Consider the following 24,319-nt stretch of genomic DNA (forward strand, 5'->3'; position numbering starts at 1 on the left):
CAACACGAGCCTTGAGAAAAATGTAATTTTTAAGGGTTAATATCTCATTTTCAAGAGATGCCTTGCTCAATGGGTAATTTCCTTATAGGCCTATGAGATCGACCAAATCTCGTCCCGCGATCGACGCGTTGGACATGCCTGTTCTAGAACGTTGGCCCCATCCCCACTCCACTACTTCTATTCATATTTTTTTGTCGCTCCTAAGTGAGACTCACGAATAGAACATTTGCTCATGCCTGAGTTTCATGCAAAGTGGGATGTAAAATATTGCACAGAGATTCACTTCAAGGTTATGTAAATTACTTTGCATTCTTCACAAAATGTATAAAATGCAAAGTTGTCCTTGTTCTTAATTAATTAAGCACCACGCCATGAAGACGTGTGGCGGATTGGAGGTATAGCTCCACCATTCCTGACTACGGCACTAGATGGAGGCGAGTGGTTAGTTTCACGCATCTGACGCTTTACCTTCGGAAAAAGAGCCTCCGGAACCCATTGGATAGAAGGCTGGGTGTGCCCCAGTTCAAGTCTGAACACTATGGTGAAGAGAAAAATCTTTCTCCTCTCTGGAATCGAACCCCAGCTGTCCAGCCCGTCACTATACCGACTGAGCTATCGTGTCTCTACGAACACACACACATATATCAGGTATGGGGGGGGGGGATAATTTTAACATGGATCATAGAGTAATTTGGGGGAGATGGTCTGAGTTCATCTAGTTCATTGCAGAGACCAGTTATGGGCTTTTGTGAACATGGTAATAAACCTTCTGCTTCCATAAAATGCTGAGAATTTCTTGGGTAACTGAGCAACAGCTGGCTTCTCGAGAAGAACTCGTCGGAACATATAAATCTATTTACTTGTTTATTTATTTAATTGTAGTATATGTAGTAACTTGTTCAGTAACTTAGACTATAGAATGTTGAAATCTAGGATGATTAGTAAATAATGAATTGGAAAGAATGTGGGCAGAGCTGTCGTTATCTAATTGAAAATATTGTGACATGATACCCGAAAGTCGGAATAGTGAAGTCGGACGTCCATTGCTAGGCAACGACTCTTTAAACGCAGCAACGAATAAGCAAGCAAAAAACTAATAACAGACCCTCTCGTCAGAGAAGGCGCCTCACAAAAGCAATACCGTAACTGTCAAACAGTAATAAATACCTGGTCATGAGCCCCAGATTGGGCTTGACAACAAGACTTACTGACAGGCTGTGCCACAACTCAAGCGGTTAGTCGCTGGGTTCCCACCGCGGCGGCCCGGGCTCGATCCCGGGTCTGGTCAAGTGGGATTTGTGGTGGACAAAGTGGCACTGGGGCAGATTTTCTCCAAGTACTTCGGTTCCCCTGCCAATCTTCATTCCACCAATTGCTCCACAATCACACTCACCTATCATCTGGGGCTGGTACAATAGGCCAGAAGTGGCCACAGTACAAGGGACTTAGTCCCACCCCACTAGCATTAAAAAAAAAGACTTACTGACTGACTGACCATCAATCACAATGTGACTTTGACTTTGACTGGCAGGAGCAGCATAGAATGAGTCAGATTTCAAGACTTCAGCCTGCCGGCATATGAGCTTGGGAGCAGAGGAATTGAACTCTGTCGAGTCTTCGGGATTGGCAGTTGGAGAATAATGCCAAAAAAATAAGCTGTGGAAAGAAGACTTCATGTGTGATTTGAAGTGAGAGTGAGATTGTTATAAATCCGTTGCCAGGATACAACTAGTGAATACTGAGAACCCTAGTACATGTGTAACCATGAACTGTGAAGTGTGGGAATAGCGATAGTGCTGTATTGCCTGTAGTCCCAAATTATGTGAATAAAGTGTCAATAAATCCAACCATAGAATCCAGAACCCATCCTATTAAGTAATGCAAACCCCCTAAGCTTGACAGTACTAGCTCGGAATTTGGCTAGGGAATCGAAGAACCTCAGTTAGGATAGATGACCTCCTATCCGAGATTTGTATCTGGGACTTCCCGAATAAGTAGTGAAAGTTGTACCCATTCGTTCATGATATTTATTACAGACTTTATTAGAACAGTGTGAAGTTATGAAGAATATTGTTGTTATTATTATTTTGGTTTCTGAGAATGGAATCCTACACAGCAAAAATCCATTGGGCAAGAAGAATAAATCCAAATTTAAAGTGTTTGTTCTTCCCCTTTGCTTGTTCTTTGTATGATTTGAGGAATATTCAATGCATAGGATATCTCAGAAGGTAGTCCTAACCTGTCACAGGTAATTAGTTGTCATTGTGTGAACTGGTTACAGAGATTTATGGAAGTTTCATGAATAAATATTTAACAATAGAAATGTGAAATAACACTTCATAATATTAAGGAAGGAAAGTAGGGGTCTGTATTCATGAGGAAGCTGAGGGCTTGGCTGGTGCTTGGTTACATGTCTAGCTGCAGCTACTGGTTGGAGCTTTGATGTTACTGGTAGCTATGAGAGGTAGCATCTGGAACACCCAGAGATCGGAGGAGAGAGCTTTTTGTTCCTTGATAGCAGGAGAGCAGCTAGGAGGTCCCTGTCCTCAGTGGCTAGGAGGGTTGGATGGGGGAGCAGCTTTCTCTCCTTGATGTGAATGACAGTGGTCCATTGAATGTGAGCCTGTAAAAAGTCTCTTCATACCAGTTAGTAACCTGTCTATCAAGAAGAAGAATTGGACTGACCAGCAAAGATGTCAAGGTAGAGGAATATTCTTCTGCCTCAGCTGCAGTTCGATTGCTGGTCCAACTGGAACCAGGGGTGGACGGTCTGCTATCTCTGTCGATAAACGCCAGTGGCTACAGGAGACATCCCCCTATCACTAATTTGAGAGAAGAACATTTGGCTCCCTCATTTGAGGGCCCAGTTGTTAGGTCCTCTGCTGCTTTGAAGAAGCAGACAAAATCTCTCGGGGACTCTGGAGAGAGTACGAGGGCAAGACTGTATGATGTCTCATGAGGGAGTGGAAAGCCTGACTGTCAAAAAGAATAGGAAGAGGAATTTTGTAAATGACCGCCTTGGTCATAAAGATAAAGATTAGAGATTTTTTACTCTGCACGGGTAGAGCCAGCGGACATTACGAGAGCCTCAGTCTCTATGGTTTAACACTAGGAATATGGTCAGGGCTCTTTAAACAGTGTGAGCAATAGGGATGGCGGTAGGGGAGATGTACCCTGGATCTAACAATGGCAAACCCAGCATTAAGCAGGTCATGCCGGTTTCTTGCTCAAGTGTTTTAGTCTTCAACCTTGAAGTTGGAGGCCGACATTTTCCCCTGAAACGATGGTTGGCTTACAACTGATTACACGGCGGTATGTCCCAGAAGATATTGCTATTCATAACCACTGCTGTGAAGAGTTCAAATCCAACACAGCATTCAAGTATTTCAATTTTGCGCCAATTTGATTCACCAATACGAATTTGTGTTCTGTAACGTGCTGCTATCTGTGTACGCATTGTGGCATGTTCTTACCGTTCTTACCCTTAGGTCGAAAGGGAACGAAAGGGAAGGTGTGTGGTGTTTGGTTAGGACATATTTCATCTAATTGAACGTATGTAGTTTAATTTTGTAATCGTTTTAATTTTTATTTGTAAAGGATAGATATATTTATGTAGTTATATGCTGTTGCTCTGAACATTATTTTAACTTGCAACCAGCTTATAATTCAAGCTTCATAAAGTTCTGCGGCTCACGATCTTAGTCTATGTTGAAGAGGCCTTTCATCTGGAATTTAACGCCGGTAGTCCGTTGGAAGTCAGCCGACGTTTCGGAAGACCATGTCGCCTCCCTCTTCAGGGTCAGTGAATAAACCAAGCAAGAAACCACAATGAAGCAGGTAGCAAACAGCGAGAAGCAGATCGTGATGATTTCGTGGTTGGGTTACTCTGAAGATGGAGGCGACATGTTCATCCGAAACGTCGGTTTGATTTCAGCAGATTACACGGCGTTATATCCCAGAAGATGGAACTCTTTATAAACACTGCTGTGAGGACCTCAAATTCTACACTTCATTTATTTTAAACTCTGATAGAACCAGTTACTTTGAACCACTGGTATTTAAATAGAAACGTTTTATGTTTACGCAAACACTCTGTTGTCTGCATAGTAACATGGGCTGACGTATTTTAAAAGAAATTTCTGTCCTTGATTTTGTTCAGTACTGAACCACGCACATTATAAGAGTCAATCAAGGATGAGTTATAACCGAGGTGGCGATGGGAAGCCACGAGGATTTGGATTTTCTGGGTTCCAGCTAAAACGTGATCGGGCAAGTCAGTTGCCACCTCCTCCTTCAAGTGCAATTAGTAAACATGGGTACTCAACAATGTCAGCCATCAGCCAGAATGCACTTGCTGCAAGTTATGGTTTGCCAAGAAAAAGATCCAAGACTGAGGAAGAGTAAGTGTGAAATTGTATTTGTTGGTGATATTATATAAACGATTACCGATTCCCTACCTCCATGAACCTCATCTTACTGAATAACAGTATACAGTGTGGTAAGTGTATATATGTGGTCTAACAATAAAGTTCGCGAACTTATCGCGGTAAAAATGCTACATACCTCATTGCTGAATATCACTGCGGTCACTTTCAAAGTACTCTCCTTGGGAAGCCATGCACCGATGCCAGTGCCTAGTCCATCCTTCAAAACAATTTTGGAACTGGTTTTGTGGAATGGCCTTCAGAGCTGCCGTCATACTACTCCTGACATCATCAGTATCATCAAAATGCCTTCCTTTGAATATTTCCTTTACCTTTTGGAACAAAAAGTCATTGGGGGCTAGATCCAGCGAATAGGGAAGGTGTTCCAGCACAATCGTTTACTGGCTCAAAACTCCCTCACAGACAGTGCTCTAATTCAAGCTCTGAAATTCTCGCAATGGCACAACAAAAGACACTCAGACAATAATAGACACCACTTAGAAAGAGATTGCCATAGATCAACAACAACGTAGCTGTGAAGTGCTGATATACCCACATCATCAAACCATACTGAGGTTTCTGTCCACTGCTACCACAGCAAGCACATGTGGTGAGTTCACGAAGTTTATTGTGAGAACTCGTGTATAAATATTAGCTGATCTGAACACTAAGTTCACCTAATCAACTTTTTCAGCAAAACATAATGTTGAATGAAACGGTTTCTTCAATTAGCACATTCCTTTGGTTCCTTTTTGTCACAAACTGAATGTATGTTACACCACTTTTTGACAGACTTCAGTTCACACAACTTCGTGTGAACTTGTTCTTGCAGGTATTTACAAGTGGACCTCTGAATCATTTGGTGTAAGTTTTCTTTTTTATTTAAATTGTACTCAGATAAGTTGGTCTCATTGGATAAGAGGCTGAGTGAGCCTTGGAGCTGGTCTGTACACTGTGGAGCAGAGAATATATCTTGCCCCTGTGAGGAATCAGACTCTCATATTTTGGTCATCCAGCTTGTAGCACAGTTAATAAAACTTGCTGTTGAATTGTAAAATTATAAACATGGTGTAATTAAGACTAGAAGACAAAAGATCTAAGCAAACAGAATATTTAATAATTATTATACAGATCATACTATGTATGTTTACTTCATAAATGAGTTGTCATACCAAAAAATTCCACAATGATTGCAATCAGAACATTACAGTTGTTTCTTTTTTTAATTCTCTGTATTATGTCAGTTAATGATTGATTAAGTTGTTCTGCATAGAAATATGCTAATTATTCTCATATAATTCAGCGATTGTGTGTACATTTGTTAGGTATTTTGATGAGGATGATGAACACGTGACACCAACATCAACTCTAGAGTACATACCAGCACCAGGCAGCCCCTCATATCAGCCGCAGGGAGGCCAGAGTTCTGATTCGGAGGAAGATCCTTTGGATGCCTTCATGGCTGGTATTGAACGTGAGGTTCAGAGAGAAACTGATGCAATTCAAGAAAAGGAAGATAAGAAGAAAGGAATAAGAGATGACATTGAGGAAGAAGACGTAGAAGAATCATACTACAGGTAGGTTCAGTTTTGTGTTACAGAAATATGCAGATGTCACTCATCTTTTAACTTAGAAAAATTAGTCAGGTGTTTCAGTTCTGTTCATCATTTCCTCTTCAAGAACAAGTTATAGCTATAAGGTTTCAGTAGCAGTAGCCTAGTTTAAGGTAATTGTGTATGCATGAGAGTCTTTGAAATTTGTAATTTTCCAATAAACTCTAATTGTAAAGGGCACAACACACATCGTCACTCCACAGAGTGTTACTTGTCAGTACTGTGAGCTACAAATTTGAAATTAATGTGGAATATTATGGCTGGTCCAGAGACTTTCGTCTCACTACATGTGTAATGTCTCTCCGTTTCTTTATATTTCGCTTTTTTATTTTGTTAGGTAATTTGATGTCTTCTTATGGTGAATCTTGATTAGAAAAGTGTCTGGCTGTGCCCAAAACATTGTATACATTTATGTATGATAAGCCACTTCATAGCTAATACTACAAAATGATGTACTGTGGTACTCTTGCTTCATATTTGGGAAGCCCCTGAACTGAAGTTTGGCTTTGAGATTGAATGCCATAACTGATATTTCCTATTATTTTCTTCTTTTTTCTTCCACAGATATCCCATCTGACCATTCATAATCATTCTGTCATTTGTTGCTGAATGCTGTATAACATGTATTTGACATAGGATTGCTGAATAAATCAAGAAATATAAATATTGTTTATGTGGTGATATCATATTGTGGCTTACTCCCCTACATGCGACAATATCTAAACTGTAAATGTTCAGTTGAAATATCAGATTTTGTTTTTAAATGCATAGCAGACTTTTGCATATTAATCAAACTTTGTATTTACAGCAAGATCATTTTACCAAATAATGATGCCTGCAATACATTTTTAGTAAATTTTGTAACAAATCTTTCAACTCATTTTATGTTTTAATCTTATGTCTGTCTTTTGTAGTAAGAAATGTATGTAAATAGAATTACTAATTGGAATTAATTAATTAATTGCTTTAATTTTATTTATTTGTTTTTTTATTTCATTCTGTGGTTGTAAGAATAATTGCAGTATGTTGTGGCATGTAGACCTGTTGCTAGGCAGCCACCGTCATATAGGCGACTGTACAATGGCTGTTGCTAGGTAGTGGCCCGCAAACAACATTAGAGGAATAGTGTTTTCTGCACTGTCCACTAAGCAACAATTGAACGGCAACAGAGGAGCAGTGTTTCCTGTGTGGTCCGTGCCGAGATGTTATAAGCAGGACAATTGCAGCAATAACTTGGCTTTGGGACAGTTGCCTGCCAGTAAGAACATGAGCACGGAAGCAGGGGAAACTGTTAGGAACCGTTACCAGAAAACGACTGGTGATGACACGGCAGATTGAGAAGACTTAGTACATGCTGTAGTGAACTGCAGTGTGTGTGAATTAGTGATAGCACTGTAGTTAGTTGTATTTAGGATGTGTAAGTTCAGTAAATCCAATTACCAGTCCAAATTCCATCTATAGAGTCACTCCATATACATGACAGTATTCTTCAGATTTTGTGTGGCTGATCTTCTGATGAATAACCAGAAGGTTGCTGTAGTTGTTTCAGACTCCAATTGCACTTTTCTATTACATTCATTATTAATGCATGCTTCTTTGGTGTTATCTGCAATTTTCTTACTAGCAACAATACAAACAGCCCGCTGCACCATTTCTTCTCCTTGAATACTGATTCTTATACTTTTCAAACTTGCTGTGTCTTAAAACCAGTAAGACTATCTCCATGAAGCAGAGTTCTTTTTGAGAAGATAATAAATGGCCACTTAAGTGCTCAAGAAATACTGCGCCTTTTATGTAGCATGAAGGTTCGTTACCATGTTGACAGTAGCATGCCACTGGACTCTGTTGTGAGCCAGATGAATCCAGTGCACATCTTCACACCCTTTTTCCTTGATATCCAATTTAATATTATCCTTTCATCTAGAGCTGGAATAGCTCAGTCAGTGTAGTGATGAGTTATGGGCTGGATGGCCGGAGTTCAATTTTTGGCTGGGGTAAGATACTTTTCTGTAGTCCACAGAATCTGGACCAGCTCCGGGGCTCACCCAACCTTCTACCCAGTGAGTATGGGGCTCTTTCCCCAGGGTTTGAAGCTGACCACTCACCTCCATCTAGTGCTGAAGTTAAGAAGGTGACGTTTTACCTGCACTCATCTGCAGATCTTCATGGTGTGGTGCTCAATTAATTAGGCATAGGGACAACTGCACATTTTTTTATGATAGAAGTATATGGAAACAGCCTTTTGGCCTTCTATTATGATATTAAAGCTTCTGAAAAAGAATTGTGTTAATGAAATATTATATTTATAGTAAGTTTTATGAGCAGTATTTTTTTACAGAGCTCAGTTTTTTCAAGGATGAATGTGCTGATTTCACATAACAGCAAGGAATGTTCTTTCATTAACTTGTTTACAGGTATATGGAAGAGAATCCTTTGGCAGGAGTTCAGAATGATGAATCAGATCAGGAAATAGAGTATGATGAAGATGGTAATCCTATTGCTCCAAAGAAGAGCAAAGAAATTGATCCTCTGCCTCCAATTGATCATTCGGAAATAGATTATATTGACTTTGAGAAGAATTTTTACAATGTCCATGAAGAAATATCTAATCTTACAGAGATTCAGATTGATGAATTACGTCAGAAACTTGGCATTAAAGTGACAGGTCCACTACCACCACACCCTGTTAGCAGCTTTGCTCATTTTGGGTTTGACGAAGCACTGATGAAGGCAGTTCGGAAGTCTGAATACACTCAGCCAACACCAATTCAAGCTCAGGCTGTTCCAGCAGCCCTCAATGGCCGAGACATAATTGGCATTGCAAAGACCGGTAGTGGCAAAACAGCAGCATTCATTTGGCCTATGTTGGTTCACATAATGGATCAAAAGGAACTCCAACCCGGGGATGGACCTATAGGACTGATTCTTGCTCCTACAAGAGAGTTGTCACTGCAAATATATAATGAAGCTAAGAGATTTGGCAAAGTTTACAACATTCAAGTAGTTTGTTGCTATGGTGGTGGTTCTAAGTGGGAACAGTCGAAAGCTCTTGAAGGTGGAGCAGAAATTGTAGTAGCCACTCCAGGACGCATGATTGATCTTGTCAAGATGAAGGCCACAAACCTTCAGCGGGTAACATTTCTTGTACTAGATGAGGCTGATCGGATGTTTGATATGGGCTTTGAACCCCAAGTTCGATCTATATGTAATCATGTGAGACCTGATCGACAGACTCTGCTGTTCAGTGCAACGTTCAAGAAGAGAATTGAACGATTAGCAAGAGATATATTGACTGACCCTGTCAGGATTGTTCAGGTAGGTATCACCATTCATGTAGCTGCAGAAATAACACTTATCGCACGGAAGCTATGTTTGGGGTTAATAGCTTGAAAAGAATGTTGCTTTTCATCTATAATATTCTGAATGCAATAAATTCAGTAAAAGCCACCAAACTTCTAAAAAAAATATTAGTAGATACGTAACTCATATGGACATTAACAGTCTGCACTTAAAAAGGTTCCTACAGATATTTTCATACTGACTTCTTTTTAATAAAACATCTTGTGCAAGGAATGGATGTGGAACATAATTTTCAGGGTGAGCCTTATACTTGCAGATTCATTTTGTAGGAAGCTTGGAGTGTTTACTATATTTAGTTTCGGCCGTGCCATAGCTCAAGCAGTTGGTCGCTGGCTTCCCACCGCGGTGGCCCAGGTTTGATCCCGGGTCTGGTCAAGTGGGATTTGTGGTGGACAAAGTGGCACTGGGGCAGGTTTTCTCCAAATATTTCGGTTTCCCCTGCCAATCTTCATTCCATCCAATTCCCCATCGTCATAATCACCTGGGGCAGTCTGCACTATGCCAATCATTGGCCGCTGTGGCGAGTGGACCCAGTTGGACTCCACCCCCAACTAAGCGAAAAAGAAAAATATTTAGTTTTGACATCCTAAAGCATTTATGATATGATTTTTAGAACATATTTGTTCAGGCATATAAGAGAGATTATTTCTGTTTAACCAGCCTCAGAGTAAATTACTGGACATTTGATTTTATGTGCATGGCTGAAGCTACTGCTTCTGAGTTTGCAGAATACATTTTTGAAAATTTAGTTTTAGATTATGGTGTATTTAGTTTTGAAAGATTTAGTTGGGTGTATGGTGGAAATAAAACTCTGGTTAGTTGACTTAGTATACTAATTCTGTTACCTGGTCCAAACTGTGGGGTTGAAATTCAACATTTCTTAGTGGAGACAGAAATGAACAGCACTTCTAAGTGTCAGTTTTCTGCCACTCACTGTTCAAAGTGTGCAATTTGACAACTATTTCATCAGTACTTCACACTTCTGGTAGCACAAAGCTCGCTTAAATTTAAAGAAGAAATGTTTGTGGTTATTATACTGTGATACATCATAGCTCTTGAGAAACTTTGAAATCACAACTTTCACTGAATATCCATGCTATGAACTTCTGTGAAGTTCTGGAAGGACAGCTGCATTTGTACTAAGATATTAAAACTTGACAGAATAACAATCTGTATTAAATGGTGCTGCTACTTAGAGATATGCTCTTGACTTTTGGCAGGTGATTGCTCTAGCACTGATTAAGCATATCTCCCACTGTTGTTTGTTGCTGTAACTAATGCTGACATGTATAGTGGCAGAATAGCAAGTGTTGAACATTTGTATACATGGATGTTGCATTCTATAATAGCCATGGAAATGTTACCATTTAAATTCATTGTAGCGGACGGGAAATGGGAATGAAAATATTTTTCTTTATTTAATGGAGTTGCTCCTCTCTCTTTATGCAGTTCATTATACATTGAATTGTTGATTATCCATGGTTATGGAGGGGTGAAGAATCACGGGTGATTAATAACAACTGACTATCCAAGTACTGGTATCTAATGCACTGTTTGTGAAATTAATGCGAATGTGATGAACCTGAGGCTTAGCATTTACTGATCTTGAAACTGGCCATTAAACAGGGAGGTAAATACGTTTCTAAAAGGACAAAGAAACTTCTGTTCAGTTGTAATAGGCATACAGGAGGAAGAGTAAAATTGTAATTATAGAACAGAAAGTTACAAAGTTGGAGGGAGAAGATGTACAGTCTATTGAAAATTGTTTTAAAACTTCACTTACATGTTAGAGTCAATTTTACTGACCACACAACATATTTTTATTATTATTACACTACATGTTTCAACCTCAAGTAGTCATCCTCGGGTGTACGAACACAGCTGTATAATTACACGCAATCACATTTGTCTTTTCACTTATTCGATCCTGTATCTTATTCATGCCCACGCTCAATAATATATCAAGCTCCTGTCACAAAACACAAGTTAAAATATTATTCTAAATGTCACAAGTTAAAATTTAAAATTTGTGAATCGAATTTCAGTTCAGATCACTAGTTATGCTTTCACTTTCACTTTCACTTGTTATTCAGTCACTTCCTTCTTACACTCATCACTGCGTCCTTGTCATGATGGCCATCACGACAAGGACCATAACAGACCCAGCAACATCAGAGGACGCGGAAGAACAGCGAGACCTCCAAAAAGTGAAAAGTGCAATCAATATAATAAAATTGAACTTTAATTCATGACCTTTTAACCAATAATATAATTAAAACTAGTTAAAGTGAACTTGGCACAGTGATGAGCGTAAGTAGGAAGTGACTGAATAACAAGTGAAAGTGAAAGCATAACTAGTGATCTGAATTGAAATTCGATTCACAAATTTTAACTTTTGACATATAGAATAATATTTTAACTTGTGTTTTGTGAGAGGAGCTTGATATGTTATTGAGCATGGGCATGAATAAGATACAGGATGGAATAAGTGAAAAGACGAGTGTGATTGCGTGTAATTATACAGCTGTGTTCGTACACCTGAGGATGACCTCTTGAGGTCGAAACATATAGTGTAATAATAATAAAAATATGTTGTGTGGTCAGTAAAATTGACTCCAATATTGATTAAATACACAACAGGATGCAAGAAACAATTAAAGTTCACTTACATGTATTACTGAAACAGGTGTAACGGGCAGCAGTTAGGTAATTGTGGGAAGGTGTAATCAATAACTGAGGTGTTCTAGAGGTTCTGTATTTAATCCTCACAGAATAATCAAGGGTTCTGTGTATGAATAATGTTACCAATGTTTATAATGTTGCTTTATGTTGTAGGGAGATGTTGGCGAAGCCAATACAGATGTGACACAGATTGTCAAGATGTTGTCAGTTGGAGGAGCTAAATGGAATTGGCTTTTGAATAACATTGTCCAGTTTATGTCATCAGGGAGTGTACTTATATTTGTTACAAAGAAGGTATGGTGCAAAACATTAAATTAAATTTTACATTGTTCTAGATTTTCTGTTATACGTGTATGTATTACAATTGGAACAAAATTGTAATGAAGTTAAAGGAGACAGTCTATGTCATGATAGCCATTTCATGACTTTTACAGTTTTGTTCATGTAATAAGTTTAATTATTTAATTGTACATGTGGTATTTACACTTTCATGCTATTGTTTGAAGTCTCAGATGTAGGATGTGGTATATGGTTATGTTTTAGAAATCAGTGTTGCATATTTTATATTTGTTGTAAAGGTGATATTGTTTTCATGGTCATCATTTCCTATAGTCAACAGCATAATGAAGTTAATGTATTCTTCATTTGAGTAAATATTTTAAAGATGATTGTTAGTTCAGTGAACACAAAATAATTATGTTTACTCAGACTTATGGATACTGGAAAGCACACTTTTGAGAAGTATGCTACACCAGGGCAAACAAACGTACAGCAGATTCAGCCTACTGCTTTTCTTCCAGTCTCATCTTTGGAAGAGGAATCGTGTTTGTTATTAGAAGAGACTTCATTTGCAGGGCAACAAAATTTTGATTTGATATAGTACAAGGATTGCTATGATCTGGTCTGATTGCAGTTCTCATATGCAGCGTCTTGTGTTTTATCAGTTTAATGTTTGATGTGCCATAGTTGACAGACATACGAGGTGTGTTCAAAAAATGACGGGAATTTCCGTATTTTGGAAAAAATATTTATTCATTCGTCTACATTAATGTTGTCGCCTTCAAAATAGTCCCCATTCGATATTATGCACTTACGCCAGCGCTTCTTCCAATCATCGAAACACTTCTCAAACTCGATTTTTGGGATAGCCTTTAGCTCTTTCAGCGATGCGCTTTTAATGTCATCTATGCTTGTAAAACGACGGCCCTTTAAGGTTCTCTTTATTTTTGGAAATAGGAAAAAGTCACACGGAGCCATGTCTGGCGAATATGGAGGCTGGGGCATCGTTACAGTATTGTTTTTGGCCAAGAATTCACGAACAAGCAACGAAGTGTGAGCAGGTGCATTATCGTGGTGCAAAAGCCATGAATTGTTTTTCCACAAATCCGGGCGTTTTTTTCGGATTGCCTCACGCAAACTTCTCTGATTGTGATTCGGCGATCATTCATAATCATTGCTTTCACTTTTTCCACGTTTTCATCGGTTGTTGATGTGCTGGGGCGTCCGGGGCGCTCGTCATCTGCAACGTCTTCACGGCCATCTTGGAAACGCTTATACCACTCGTAAACTCTTGTTTTACTCATAACAGACTCACCATAGGCCTTTGTTAACATTTCACACACTTTGTAACACTTTATTTCATTTTTTACGCAAAATTTGATACAAATTCTTTGATCCATTTCTTTTAACAAACGAAAATCGCCAAGCTCATAAAAACACGTCTAACCTTAGCGGCTGCCACAGACAAAGTAAGCAATGAATACAGCTGAAAATTTTATTGTACTTCAGGGGCATGTATACCAACATAATAAAAAAAAAAATTTGACAATTGGACTCTCCAAACCCGCGAAATTTTAAAATTCCCGTTATTTCCTGAACACACCTCGTACTTCTTTGACTGTATTTCAAATGCTGAAATATTCCCTCTTCACACCTACATATGTCAATCTGGACATATTTATAGTCTGAATGTTCCTTTTTCTATTTTCACAAGTTTTACTTACAAACAGAAAAAACAGTGATGTAATTTTGTATTATTAAATCATGTTGCATGTGAGACTGGCACATACCAATGCGAGAGGTGCTTAGTTGGTTGTTTTGTGATATTGTATACAAAAGTGCCACCCCCCTGTTGCACATAACTTCTGGCTATTATGGGTTGGGGCTGTTCATAAAATGTGCACTAGGCCTACCATATAAACTTAACATAATGTAATATTATTAGGCCCAGAATGTTCACCCCTTGTGGGGAAGCTGTAAAGGCTGCAGCTCTAGCATATTTTTTTATTGTCATGACAGCTTTCTAAATTAGAAGTTCCTTGTTTCTCTTTCATAATCTAGCTATATTTATATATAAACTTATTCCCTATTATCATTATGAAAAAGTTTGATTCAGAGTATTGAACATTGTCGTTTTCTGTAACACTATCAGAATAAAGGAAAGCATATTTCAGAAATTTTGGAAAAAGAAGTGTCAATTTTACATTTCCTCTAGTAGATTTTGAAGGCGCAATATAATGTGTACCAGCCTTCAGGGTGCGAAGGATTTGTTCCTCCCATGATGGACACATGTTGCAACATTGTGTTGCCCATTACCTGTTGTGTTGGAAATGGCTTTGTGGTTTTGTTACTATTCTGTCATATCAACATTCCATATACTGATATGTTGGGATTTTGGACTTTATCCATCGTCCTGGTTTTTTAAGATAACAAATAAAAACACGACATTTTGGAAACTGGATCTGTTTCCGTCCTCAGGTGAAGGAAAACACCTATTCAATTGGGTCCCTTAGAAAGAGCTAGCCTCAATCACTCAATCGTCCAGTGATTGAGGCTAGCTCTTTCTAAGGGACCCAACTGAATAGGTGTTTTCCTTCACCTGAGGACGGAAACAGATCCAGTTTCCAAAACGTCGTGTTTTTATTTGTTATCTTAAAAAACCAGGACGATGGATAAAGTCCAAAATCCCAACATATCAGTGTGTTATACACCATCGTCAGAATCCTATAGTAACAACATTCCATTTGTTAGTTGCCCATTTTGTGTTTTGACCATTTTTGGAAAGATGCCAGAGTGATCAGCATAAGGGAATTAATCTAGCTCTTCCAGAAGACCACAAAAATTTTTAATATATTTACTGGTTTTATAATAATTAAAATGTTTGTTGAAATTCAAACCTGCATCGGATTTGCCAGTGAAGATAAGCACTTTACTGGCAGATGAAGTTTGATAATTTAAGAACACTTTACTCATTCAGATAGATGTCTTATGTTATATACATTTCTTCATTACGGATAAATGTTTTTGAGAAAATGACTATCAGAGTCTGAAATAAACTTTCTTTTGGTATTCTTATAGCTGAAGTAATATGAAAAGTTGAAAACTTGAAATCATTTTTATTACTGGTCGGCTTCATGTTCGATGGCAAATGAAAATGAGTGTTAATCATATTTTATAAGAATCATTTTTGTGTTCAAATTTGTAACATAGTTACTGTAATAGAGTGGAATGTTTGAATTCTGATTGCAGAAGGTTAATTAATTTTACTAAAAGAAAACGTTACTTAAGTCAATTTTGAAATGAAAAATTTGAGAGAAAGAGATTAAGGCAGTGGTTTACAGATTGGTTTAAGTACAGGAATGCTTTATTCATCTGACAGCACAATTTATTCCTTGTGCGTGTTGTTTCCACATTGTCTGCCTGCAATGTTGCAGGTAGATGCTTGATACCATAGCTATTGGTCTCCAACTTACCTTATTCCAACATATGATGACATAACAATGAATAAGCGTTCTCCTTTTTGCCATTTGGTTGGAAGGCGAATGCCGAGGAACTTGCTAACAACCTGAAACTGAAAGAGTTTGACGTACTGCTTCTTCACGGAGACATGGATCAAACGGATAGGAACAAAGTTATTACACAGTTCAAAAAGAAAGAAGTTGACATCCTCGTGGCCACAGATGTTGCAGGCAAGTATTGGAAATATCGAATATGCTTTTTCTCTCATGATTTATCAATGCATGGGATCATTTACAGAAAATGATGATAACATGATATATAATTCCATGTTGTCTGGTGAAGACTTTTATCTCTCTGCATGGTGTTTTATCCCAGAAGATAGAACTGTTCATATCCATTGCTGTCAGAATCTCAAGTTCAGCATGGCATACTAACCTGTTTGTTCCTTGCAAACTATGTTTGTGTTCTGCAAGTTGCTTGGAAGTCTTTTGGTGGCAAGGATACTTATAAATTTGAGCCACACTACAAACATTAACTTCACATTCAGTTATTAGAACATTTTGCAGTCTTTAAACATGTGCGTGTTTGTACATTGGTGGCCAGGTTGATAACTGTTACAATCATAATTCTTTCTTTTTCTTGCCTGACTATGTGAATATAACTTGTTCCTCTTTATCACTGTTTTGTTTCTTCATGTTCCAAACAAAACTGTGCTACATTATACAGTAAGCATATTGCATGTTGCAGAAGGAGAGTGTTACAGTTTATAATTTCAGATAATATTTTGTGCAACATATTGAGAACCTTGGCTTTTCCAGACTTACCTCAAATCTGTTTGTTAAAGTAGGAAATGGTGACTTGTGTATTTACCCTATGCCAGTACTTCTCTGTCACGTTTTAGTTTTCCATATTCTTTATTACAGCAAAGGGGCATGTGTTAGCATAGTTGGTTGAGGCACTATGCTACAAACTGGAAGGTCGTGGGTTTCAAGTCCCAATGAGATCATTGGATTTTTTTCAATTGACCTAATCCTTCCAGCCGCACTATGGCCCTGGGGTCGACTCAGCCTCTAACAGAAATGAGTACCAGGAATTAATTAAATAATTTTCCTGGGGAGTAAAGCGTGGCCAGCACATAAGGCTGACAACCTTACCGCCATCTTTGAGCCGATTGTCTAGATAATGTGGGACCCTCAACGCCTCACAACCCTATGGGTCTTTGCAGCCCGTTACAGGGATAGCTTTACTTTACTCTTCTTTACAGCAACATCATTGTAGCGTAGTGTTCCATCTGTTTGCACAATTCTGATATATTGATCTGTAATGTTCTGTTAACCAGCTCGTGGATTGGACTTCCCACATATTAAGACAGTGGTGAACTTCGATGTGGCAAGAGATATTGACACACACACACACCGGATTGGCAGAACAGGTACATTTAATGAAACCATGAATTTGAAAGGTACATACCATAAGCAACATTATGTGTATGATGCAGATTGTGGTTTAATGGTATTGTTTTTATTTAACTGTTACTTTTAATGAACAGGTACTTTTTAGTTCTCCCAGTTGTGGGAGTGAAGGCAGGAATAAAACTTTGGTATAACAGTTTAGTATCAAGGAATGGGGGATTTTAAACTTTCCAGTATTGTACTGTTGAGGGTCATATTTTAACTCATGGGTAATGATATTACTATTCAAAAACAAACTGCTCAGCCATCTGGGCTAGGTGTATTTGCTATTGCAGTGATGCAACATACAGGTGAAAAATGTCATTAAACATTTCAGTAAGGTAAAAGAAGGTAAAGCTAACCCTTTAACAGGTATGTACAGTGAGCTTCAGCTGAGACCAGAAAGAATATTTATTAAATATGGGATTTCACTAACTGCTGGAATACTGAATCAGGATTTGCCTAAAGTGTGATTGTGTCCTGCACCACATTATCATTTAGAATTTCTGGTCATTGGCACTATCCTGGTGTCACTAATAATTTTAAGTAGAACAATGTACGATTGAAATAAATAAGAACCTAAGAGGATTTAAAGATTAAAACTTTAAATTTGATTTTTATTTCACAGGCCGTGCCGGAGAGAAAGGTACTGCGTACACACTAGTTACTGAAAAAGATAAAGAATTTGCTGGGCACCTGGTGCGGAACTTAGAAGGTGCAAATCAAGAAGTCTCCCAGAGCCTTCTAGATCTAGCCATGCAGAGTACATGGTTCCGCAAATCTCGTTTCAAAAGTGGGAAAGGAAAGAAAGTCAACATATCGGGACGTGGCCTAGGTTATAAAGAGAGGCCAGGTCTGGGATCATCTGACAGTCAGACTAATTCAGGCAGCGGGATGGTTCCTAGTAGCATAGCAGATCTCATACCAAAGCCAGTTCGTACCGGTCCAGGTACAGACAGGCTGTCAGCAATGAAAGCAGCATTTAGAAGCCAGTATATGAGTCAGGTAAGAATCCAGTATGCAGCATGAAACCTCCATATGGTTGAGAACTGTACAATGAAGCAAATATTCCATATTTTATCAAAACAGTTGGGAATATGTTGCTGGGTGCTGTTAACATTTGAGCTTCAGATGATACTGTAATACCGTATTGTGACATAATGGCTGAAAGCCATAATAGTGGACCCAGAAAAGACATCCATTGCTAGGAAATGGTTATAGCTCAGGCAGTTAATCGCTGGCTTCCCACAGTGACAACCTGGGTTTGAGCACAGGTCAGGTCATGTGGGATTTCTGGTGGACAAAGTGGCACTGGGGTAGGTTTTCTCTGAGTACTTCTGTTTCCTCTCCCATTTCTTATTCCACTGACTTCTCTGTGCTCATCATCACTTAATCTTCTTGGGCTGGTACAATGGGCCAGTTAGTGGCCAATGTACCAAGTGGACTCAAGTTTCATCCCACCCCAAGAAAGTAAACTAACTAGGAAGTTGCCAGTAAACACATTTCCACAGCAACAGGCTCATTGCTAATGATTTAAAAATATTTCATGTCAAAATCTATTGAGGATTGTAAGTTACTACATTCCAGTATAGACTCTATACAGAAGTGGTGCATTGAAAATTATCATACTGAAAACAAACATGATTTTTTTTTTACATATAATACTAACATTATCTATTTTAATTACTTTTTTAGTGATCTATTAATCATACAAACTCATTGTGTGAAAGTTCTTGTGGTTATGTTAAATAGAAAATTGAATTTTCATCGTCCGGTTGTCTATATATGTTCTCAGGTGCTAGAGCTGTTAGAGCTTAATCATTTCGTCACATATAATTTTTTTTTGGCTAGTCTAGAAGTTTTATATATTACCTTAATTCGTTCGGAGCTTGATTACATGTCTTTTGCCTTGCATAACCGTACTTTAGCACATTCTAATAAGCTGGAAAACATACTAAGAAAGTTTGCAAATTTATGTTATAATCGATTTATTCAGCCCAACTCCGTTTTTGATTATGAATCAGTCTTGAATTATTTAAATTTTAAAATGCTTTATTACAGGCTACAAAATTTTGAAGCTTTATTTCTTGTTAATGTTTCCAAGAACAAATTAAGTGTTGCTCTATTATGCATACTATTGGTCTCTGTGTACCCACTAAGCTAATTATAGACTTTTCCAGTAATGTCTCAAGACTTACCCCTTCGGTGAGGTGCATCATGGCTGCAAACAACATCTGCAAATATCTGGACATTTTCAGTAAACATAACATTGCCTTGAGGATACATTTTCCTTTCTTAATCCTACTGAGTTACATCATTGTGGTGTTATCTGTATTATTTTATTTTATTACCTGGGATTAAATTTTAGACTAGTTCTAGCACTAGGTTTAGTTGTAGCCTTAGTCTAGCTTTTGTTATGTACACTTTGAATGCTAACTGCTATAGGCCACTCACTGTTGGCAAGTACTTAAATAAAAGAATTGAATTGAATAATACAGGTGTTTCAAAAAGAGCTTTACAACTTTGAAAGCTTATATAAACTTACACAGAGGACATACACAACGTTTTGAACTGTCATAATGTAGCAAAACACACCGAGTTTTACCTCGGAGAGTTATGGTTCAGTGTGACTTCCATTGGTAATGCGGCAGATGTCCCACCTGTAGTCAGTCTCTTGCCGCACGCTACGTAGCATCTCTGGCATCACTTCTGCAACCGAGGCAGTAATTCGAGTTCGGGGCTCAATGACATTTGCAGGCAAAGGTGGTACGAACACTTGATCTTTAATGAGTTCACATAAGAAACAATCCAGGGGAGTAAGATCCAGGGAACGAGGTGGCCATTGTATCAGCACCGCTCTACCAATCCACCGACCTGGGAAACACTTCTCCAAGGTAATGACGAGGTGCGTTGTCTTGCTGGAAGGGAATGCATCCTTCTTGGTCATCTTCATCTAACTGTGGAATGAGGAATTCTTGGAGCATGTCCAGATATATGATACTGCTATTGGTCATCTCCATGAAGGGGCCGTACACTCTTTGCTGAGGGCGCAAAACATGTTACCTTTGGGCTATCACAAAGATGTTCCAGGGAGACACGTGGATTATCGCTGCCCCACATCCTGCAGTTGTGGGTATTGACCTTACCACTGACATGAAACGAGCTCTCATCACTGAAAATTATGGAGTCCAGAAACTTGTCATCGTCTTGTATCCGATGAAACATTTGCATACAGAATTCCTTACAAACCACCTTATCTGCATCCGTAAGGTGTTGAACGATGGATATTCTGTATGTTTTTAAATGTAAACGTTTTCATAACACTCGCCACACAGTAACATTTGGAATACCAGTTTCCCAAGATGCACGTCGCGTTGACTTTCGTGGACTTCGAACGAAGCTCTCCCTAATCTGTTCCACTGTAGCATCAGAAACACGTGGCCGACCGGGTGGCTTGGCATGGCGCACAGAACATCCGGTCTGAACAAAATTCTTGTGCCAGGAGTAAATTGTAGGCCTACTGGGAGGTTCCTTGTGATACTGAGTGCGAAATTTCCTTTGAACTTGTGTAGCAGACTTCATTTCTTCGAACCAAAACACACAACAAGCACGCTCTGCACCTGTGAAAGTAGCCATCTTGATTTCAACTGCGGGAGCGCGGTATTGGATACTACAGTACCACATGCATGAAACTCAGTGTGTTTTGCTACATTATGACAGTTCAAAACATTGTGTATGTCCTCTGTATAAATTTATATAATCTTTCAAAGTTGTAAAGCTCTTTTTAAAACACCCTGTATGAAAACAGTTCTTAGAGGAAGAGATTGCGAAGATATGAGCTGAATTGGACTTGATAAGGCTGAAATCCTGTGGTTTGATTATGTTCTTAAATCACAGATTTCCTTGAACAAGTGAGTGACTTTTTTTTTGTTCAGTGAGGACCCTGGACAACATATGGTCAGGGAAGAGCAGTAATTTGCTGCTGGTCTTAGCCAACACAGTCATTCTTGGTTTTGGGAAGCATGACAACATTTTTATTCCCTCCAAGACCACTTATGTCCCAGCCCATGTACTGTAAATTGGTCATTGAAAAAGCTCCACATCTTTATATTAACAAATTTAATGCTTTTCATTTGTAGTTTCAAAAATGCTCTTCTTTGTTTTGTACAATCCTGTAATTGAATGGTTTTACCAGTGCCTCACTTCAGTAGAGCACTGTTTACAAGACAAACATGAGTAGCTGTGGTAAATACAGTATTATATTATTGAGTGCTGTAGGTCTATTGAAATTGTCTTGTAATATGGGCCAAAGAGCTGGTGATAAGGCACATTTGATTTGCCAAGTTTGATGTTTCACTTAACAGAAGTAACAGAAGAAATGTATGCACTAGTATGCACAGAAGAATGAAAGAATATGTCGATTTACAGATATGGCACTGATCATATTTGTCTTTAGTCTGGACCCATTTTTCATTATTTGTTTTTGAAAATGTGTGTGAAGATTTAATATGAGTGTAAAAGTAGACTCACCAGAATATGCATATTTTTCAGATGTATTATGCTTGCCACTTTCATTTCAGAAACAGATTATTGCTGCAAAAGTAATTGTTCTAAATATAACACACTGAACAGAAGTAGAAATTATTTCTCCTTGTATTTAATTGAATAATCAAGATATTGAAAAATGTATCAGATTAAAGTTGTAGATCTCAAGGAGACCATTATACTTGTATCTTGTACCTCTGATTTGTATGATGAGGCACTAGACAAAATTCATAATGTTTGGTCTGACCTTCATATAAAATAGGAATTATATTGGAGTTACACAAATCAAAATTAGATTTACACGTATACATGTTTTGTGCATCATAGGCACTTAAGTAGAAAGGAATAATATTGGGTCCTAATGGGGAAACAAGCACAGAAAGACCTAACTTATTTTATGCATGAATGAGTCAGGTTTGTATACTTGAACTGTCCTGGCCAATTAGGAATGTAGTTTTATTTGAGTTCTTCCTGGAAGAATGGTGTATGAGATTTCTTGCTTAGTTAAGGAAGTGGTATTTCTCAGGAACTGGTGGCTTTCCTCCTGTAGATCCACTGTGGGCCTATAGTCTTGTGCACCCCATGTTGCATGTGAGATCATATATATGCAGTTATATCTGGAAGCAAAGAACATAATTGTATATTTTGTCGACTGTAAATTTCCTGTGTGCTGATTTCTGGATTCTTTTCTCCCCATACAACCAATATGACCTGTATACACACACACACACACACACACACATAGATATATGCATGGTATATGTGTTAAATGTGATATGGTACTGCAGCTCTGCAGCTACTGTGTCTTTCATTATAATTTTTATTTATTTTTTAGTCCTTTATTTTTATTATACCAAGTATTAACCGCCATAATACAGTATTATGACATGACGCCAGAAAGCAGGAATAGTCCATTGCTAGCCAACGGCCCGCTAACACACGTTTCCAGGAGAACAAGCAGGAATAGTCCATTGCTGAGCAACCCATAACACAGAGTAACACATGAACCATTTGGTTCATCTCGGAGTTATCAAAGAGTCGTAATTCAATTCATAAGGGAGTTCAAAGAGGGAGTAGTGATTCTTCGTTTGTCATCTGTCACAGTGGAAGGGAAGACACTTGCAGCCCTTTAAGGAATACAGCAGGTCTTCAGACAGAGATTGATTGTGAGCTGATTGTATTTGTAATAGGAGTGCCAATAAATCCAATCCAGAACCCGTTACTTTTCATCACGCAAACCCCTCATATGTGACAGTATATTATTGTTGCATGCCATCCCATCATTTTGTGAGATTTGAGTCACTGAAGGTTGTGAAAGTGACATTTGAGTGCAATTTGAATGCTATGTTGAATTGTTCATGTGTTGAATGGTGTGGTTCCCTCAGTTCACAGCATCCTCTGACCACACCTGGGAGCAGACACGAGAACAACCTCAGCCTGAACCTGAACCCGAACCTGAACCTCAACCACCATTACCACCACCAACCAGTACAGTAAGGACGGAACGAAGAACCAAGAAGAGCCGCTGGGATAACTCATAGAATTTCTCACTTCATTTTGATGGATGGGACCTTTACAGAAACTGTTCAGTCTTCTACCAGAGGGTTTACATTGTTTTGTATGATTGGAGATTTAGGTATGTAACATACATACCTAAGTAATTAAGACTAACATCTTTAACAAAGAATGGGATGTTAATGTTTATAGACATTCAACATTTTAAAAGACAGTTCTTGTTTTCTGTTCTTTAATGTTTTGTTAGTTGCCTTGTATCACATAAATGTTATAAAAATCTGCTGCCAGTGGTTCAGTATGCAAGTTATTTATTTTTAACTTCAGTGAAGAGATGACTTTCATCTACAGTAATGTAGTAAGTTGTGTAATACAGACGTGTTGAGTTGACATATTCAGTCTAGATCAGCAGTAGAATTTTATATACCACCTTTCCATTGTAATATTTCTGCAGTAGTTCTTTATGTTTCGACACGAAGTTGCAGCATTACCATATGACTGATGTTGCTTCCGAACAATTCTTGAGGGTGAATTATCAAGTAAAAAAGACATCCTACAGTTATGGAAGTTCACCTGTACCAAACACAAGATTCCATGGCTGAAAAATTACTGATTGTAGGTAGAGCTAGTGAGTTCCTTTGATGAAGAAGAAACAGGTATTTGTTATAATGAGTTTTGTTCATTTCTGTCAAATAATGAGCTTACTGTATAGGATTTGAAGTTCTCACAGCAGTGGTTACGAAGAGTCCTATCTTCTGGGATATAACACCGTGTAGTCCATTATAAGTCAGTCGACATTTTGGAGGAACATATTGCAGGGCTCTACTTGGCACTTGGTATCTTGCTTGGCTTATTCTTTGACCCTGAAGATGGAGGCGATATGTTCCTACGAAACATCATTGATTCTCAACATTCATGATTTGTTTATTCCGTCTTGCAGTGCATACACTTATCTATCTTCTTCTTTCACTTTCACTACATGTTTCGGCATAAG

The 24,319-nt window shown here is 38.4% G+C and overlaps 1 protein-coding gene across 1 annotated transcript; it reads left to right on the forward strand.

Moving 5' to 3' along the window:
- Positions 1-3,466: 3,466 nt before the first annotated feature.
- Positions 3,467-24,101, forward strand: LOC111873905 (ATP-dependent RNA helicase DDX42). The gene is made up of 9 exons (XM_023868983.2): positions 3,467-3,552; positions 4,160-4,400; positions 5,750-6,001; positions 8,452-9,352; positions 12,233-12,373; positions 15,897-16,047; positions 17,157-17,249; positions 17,897-18,273; positions 23,199-24,101. The coding sequence occupies exons 2-9, from the start codon at positions 4,195-4,197 to the stop codon at positions 23,352-23,354; spliced, it is 2,277 nt and encodes a 758-aa protein (XP_023724751.1). The 5' UTR covers positions 3,467-3,552; positions 4,160-4,194; the 3' UTR covers positions 23,355-24,101.
- Positions 24,102-24,319: the final 218 nt, after the last annotated feature.

Source organism: Cryptotermes secundus, unplaced genomic scaffold, assembly GCF_002891405.2.
Source record: "Cryptotermes secundus unplaced genomic scaffold, Csec_1.0 scaffold597, whole genome shotgun sequence".
Lineage (NCBI taxonomy): Eukaryota > Metazoa > Arthropoda > Insecta > Blattodea > Kalotermitidae > Cryptotermes > Cryptotermes secundus.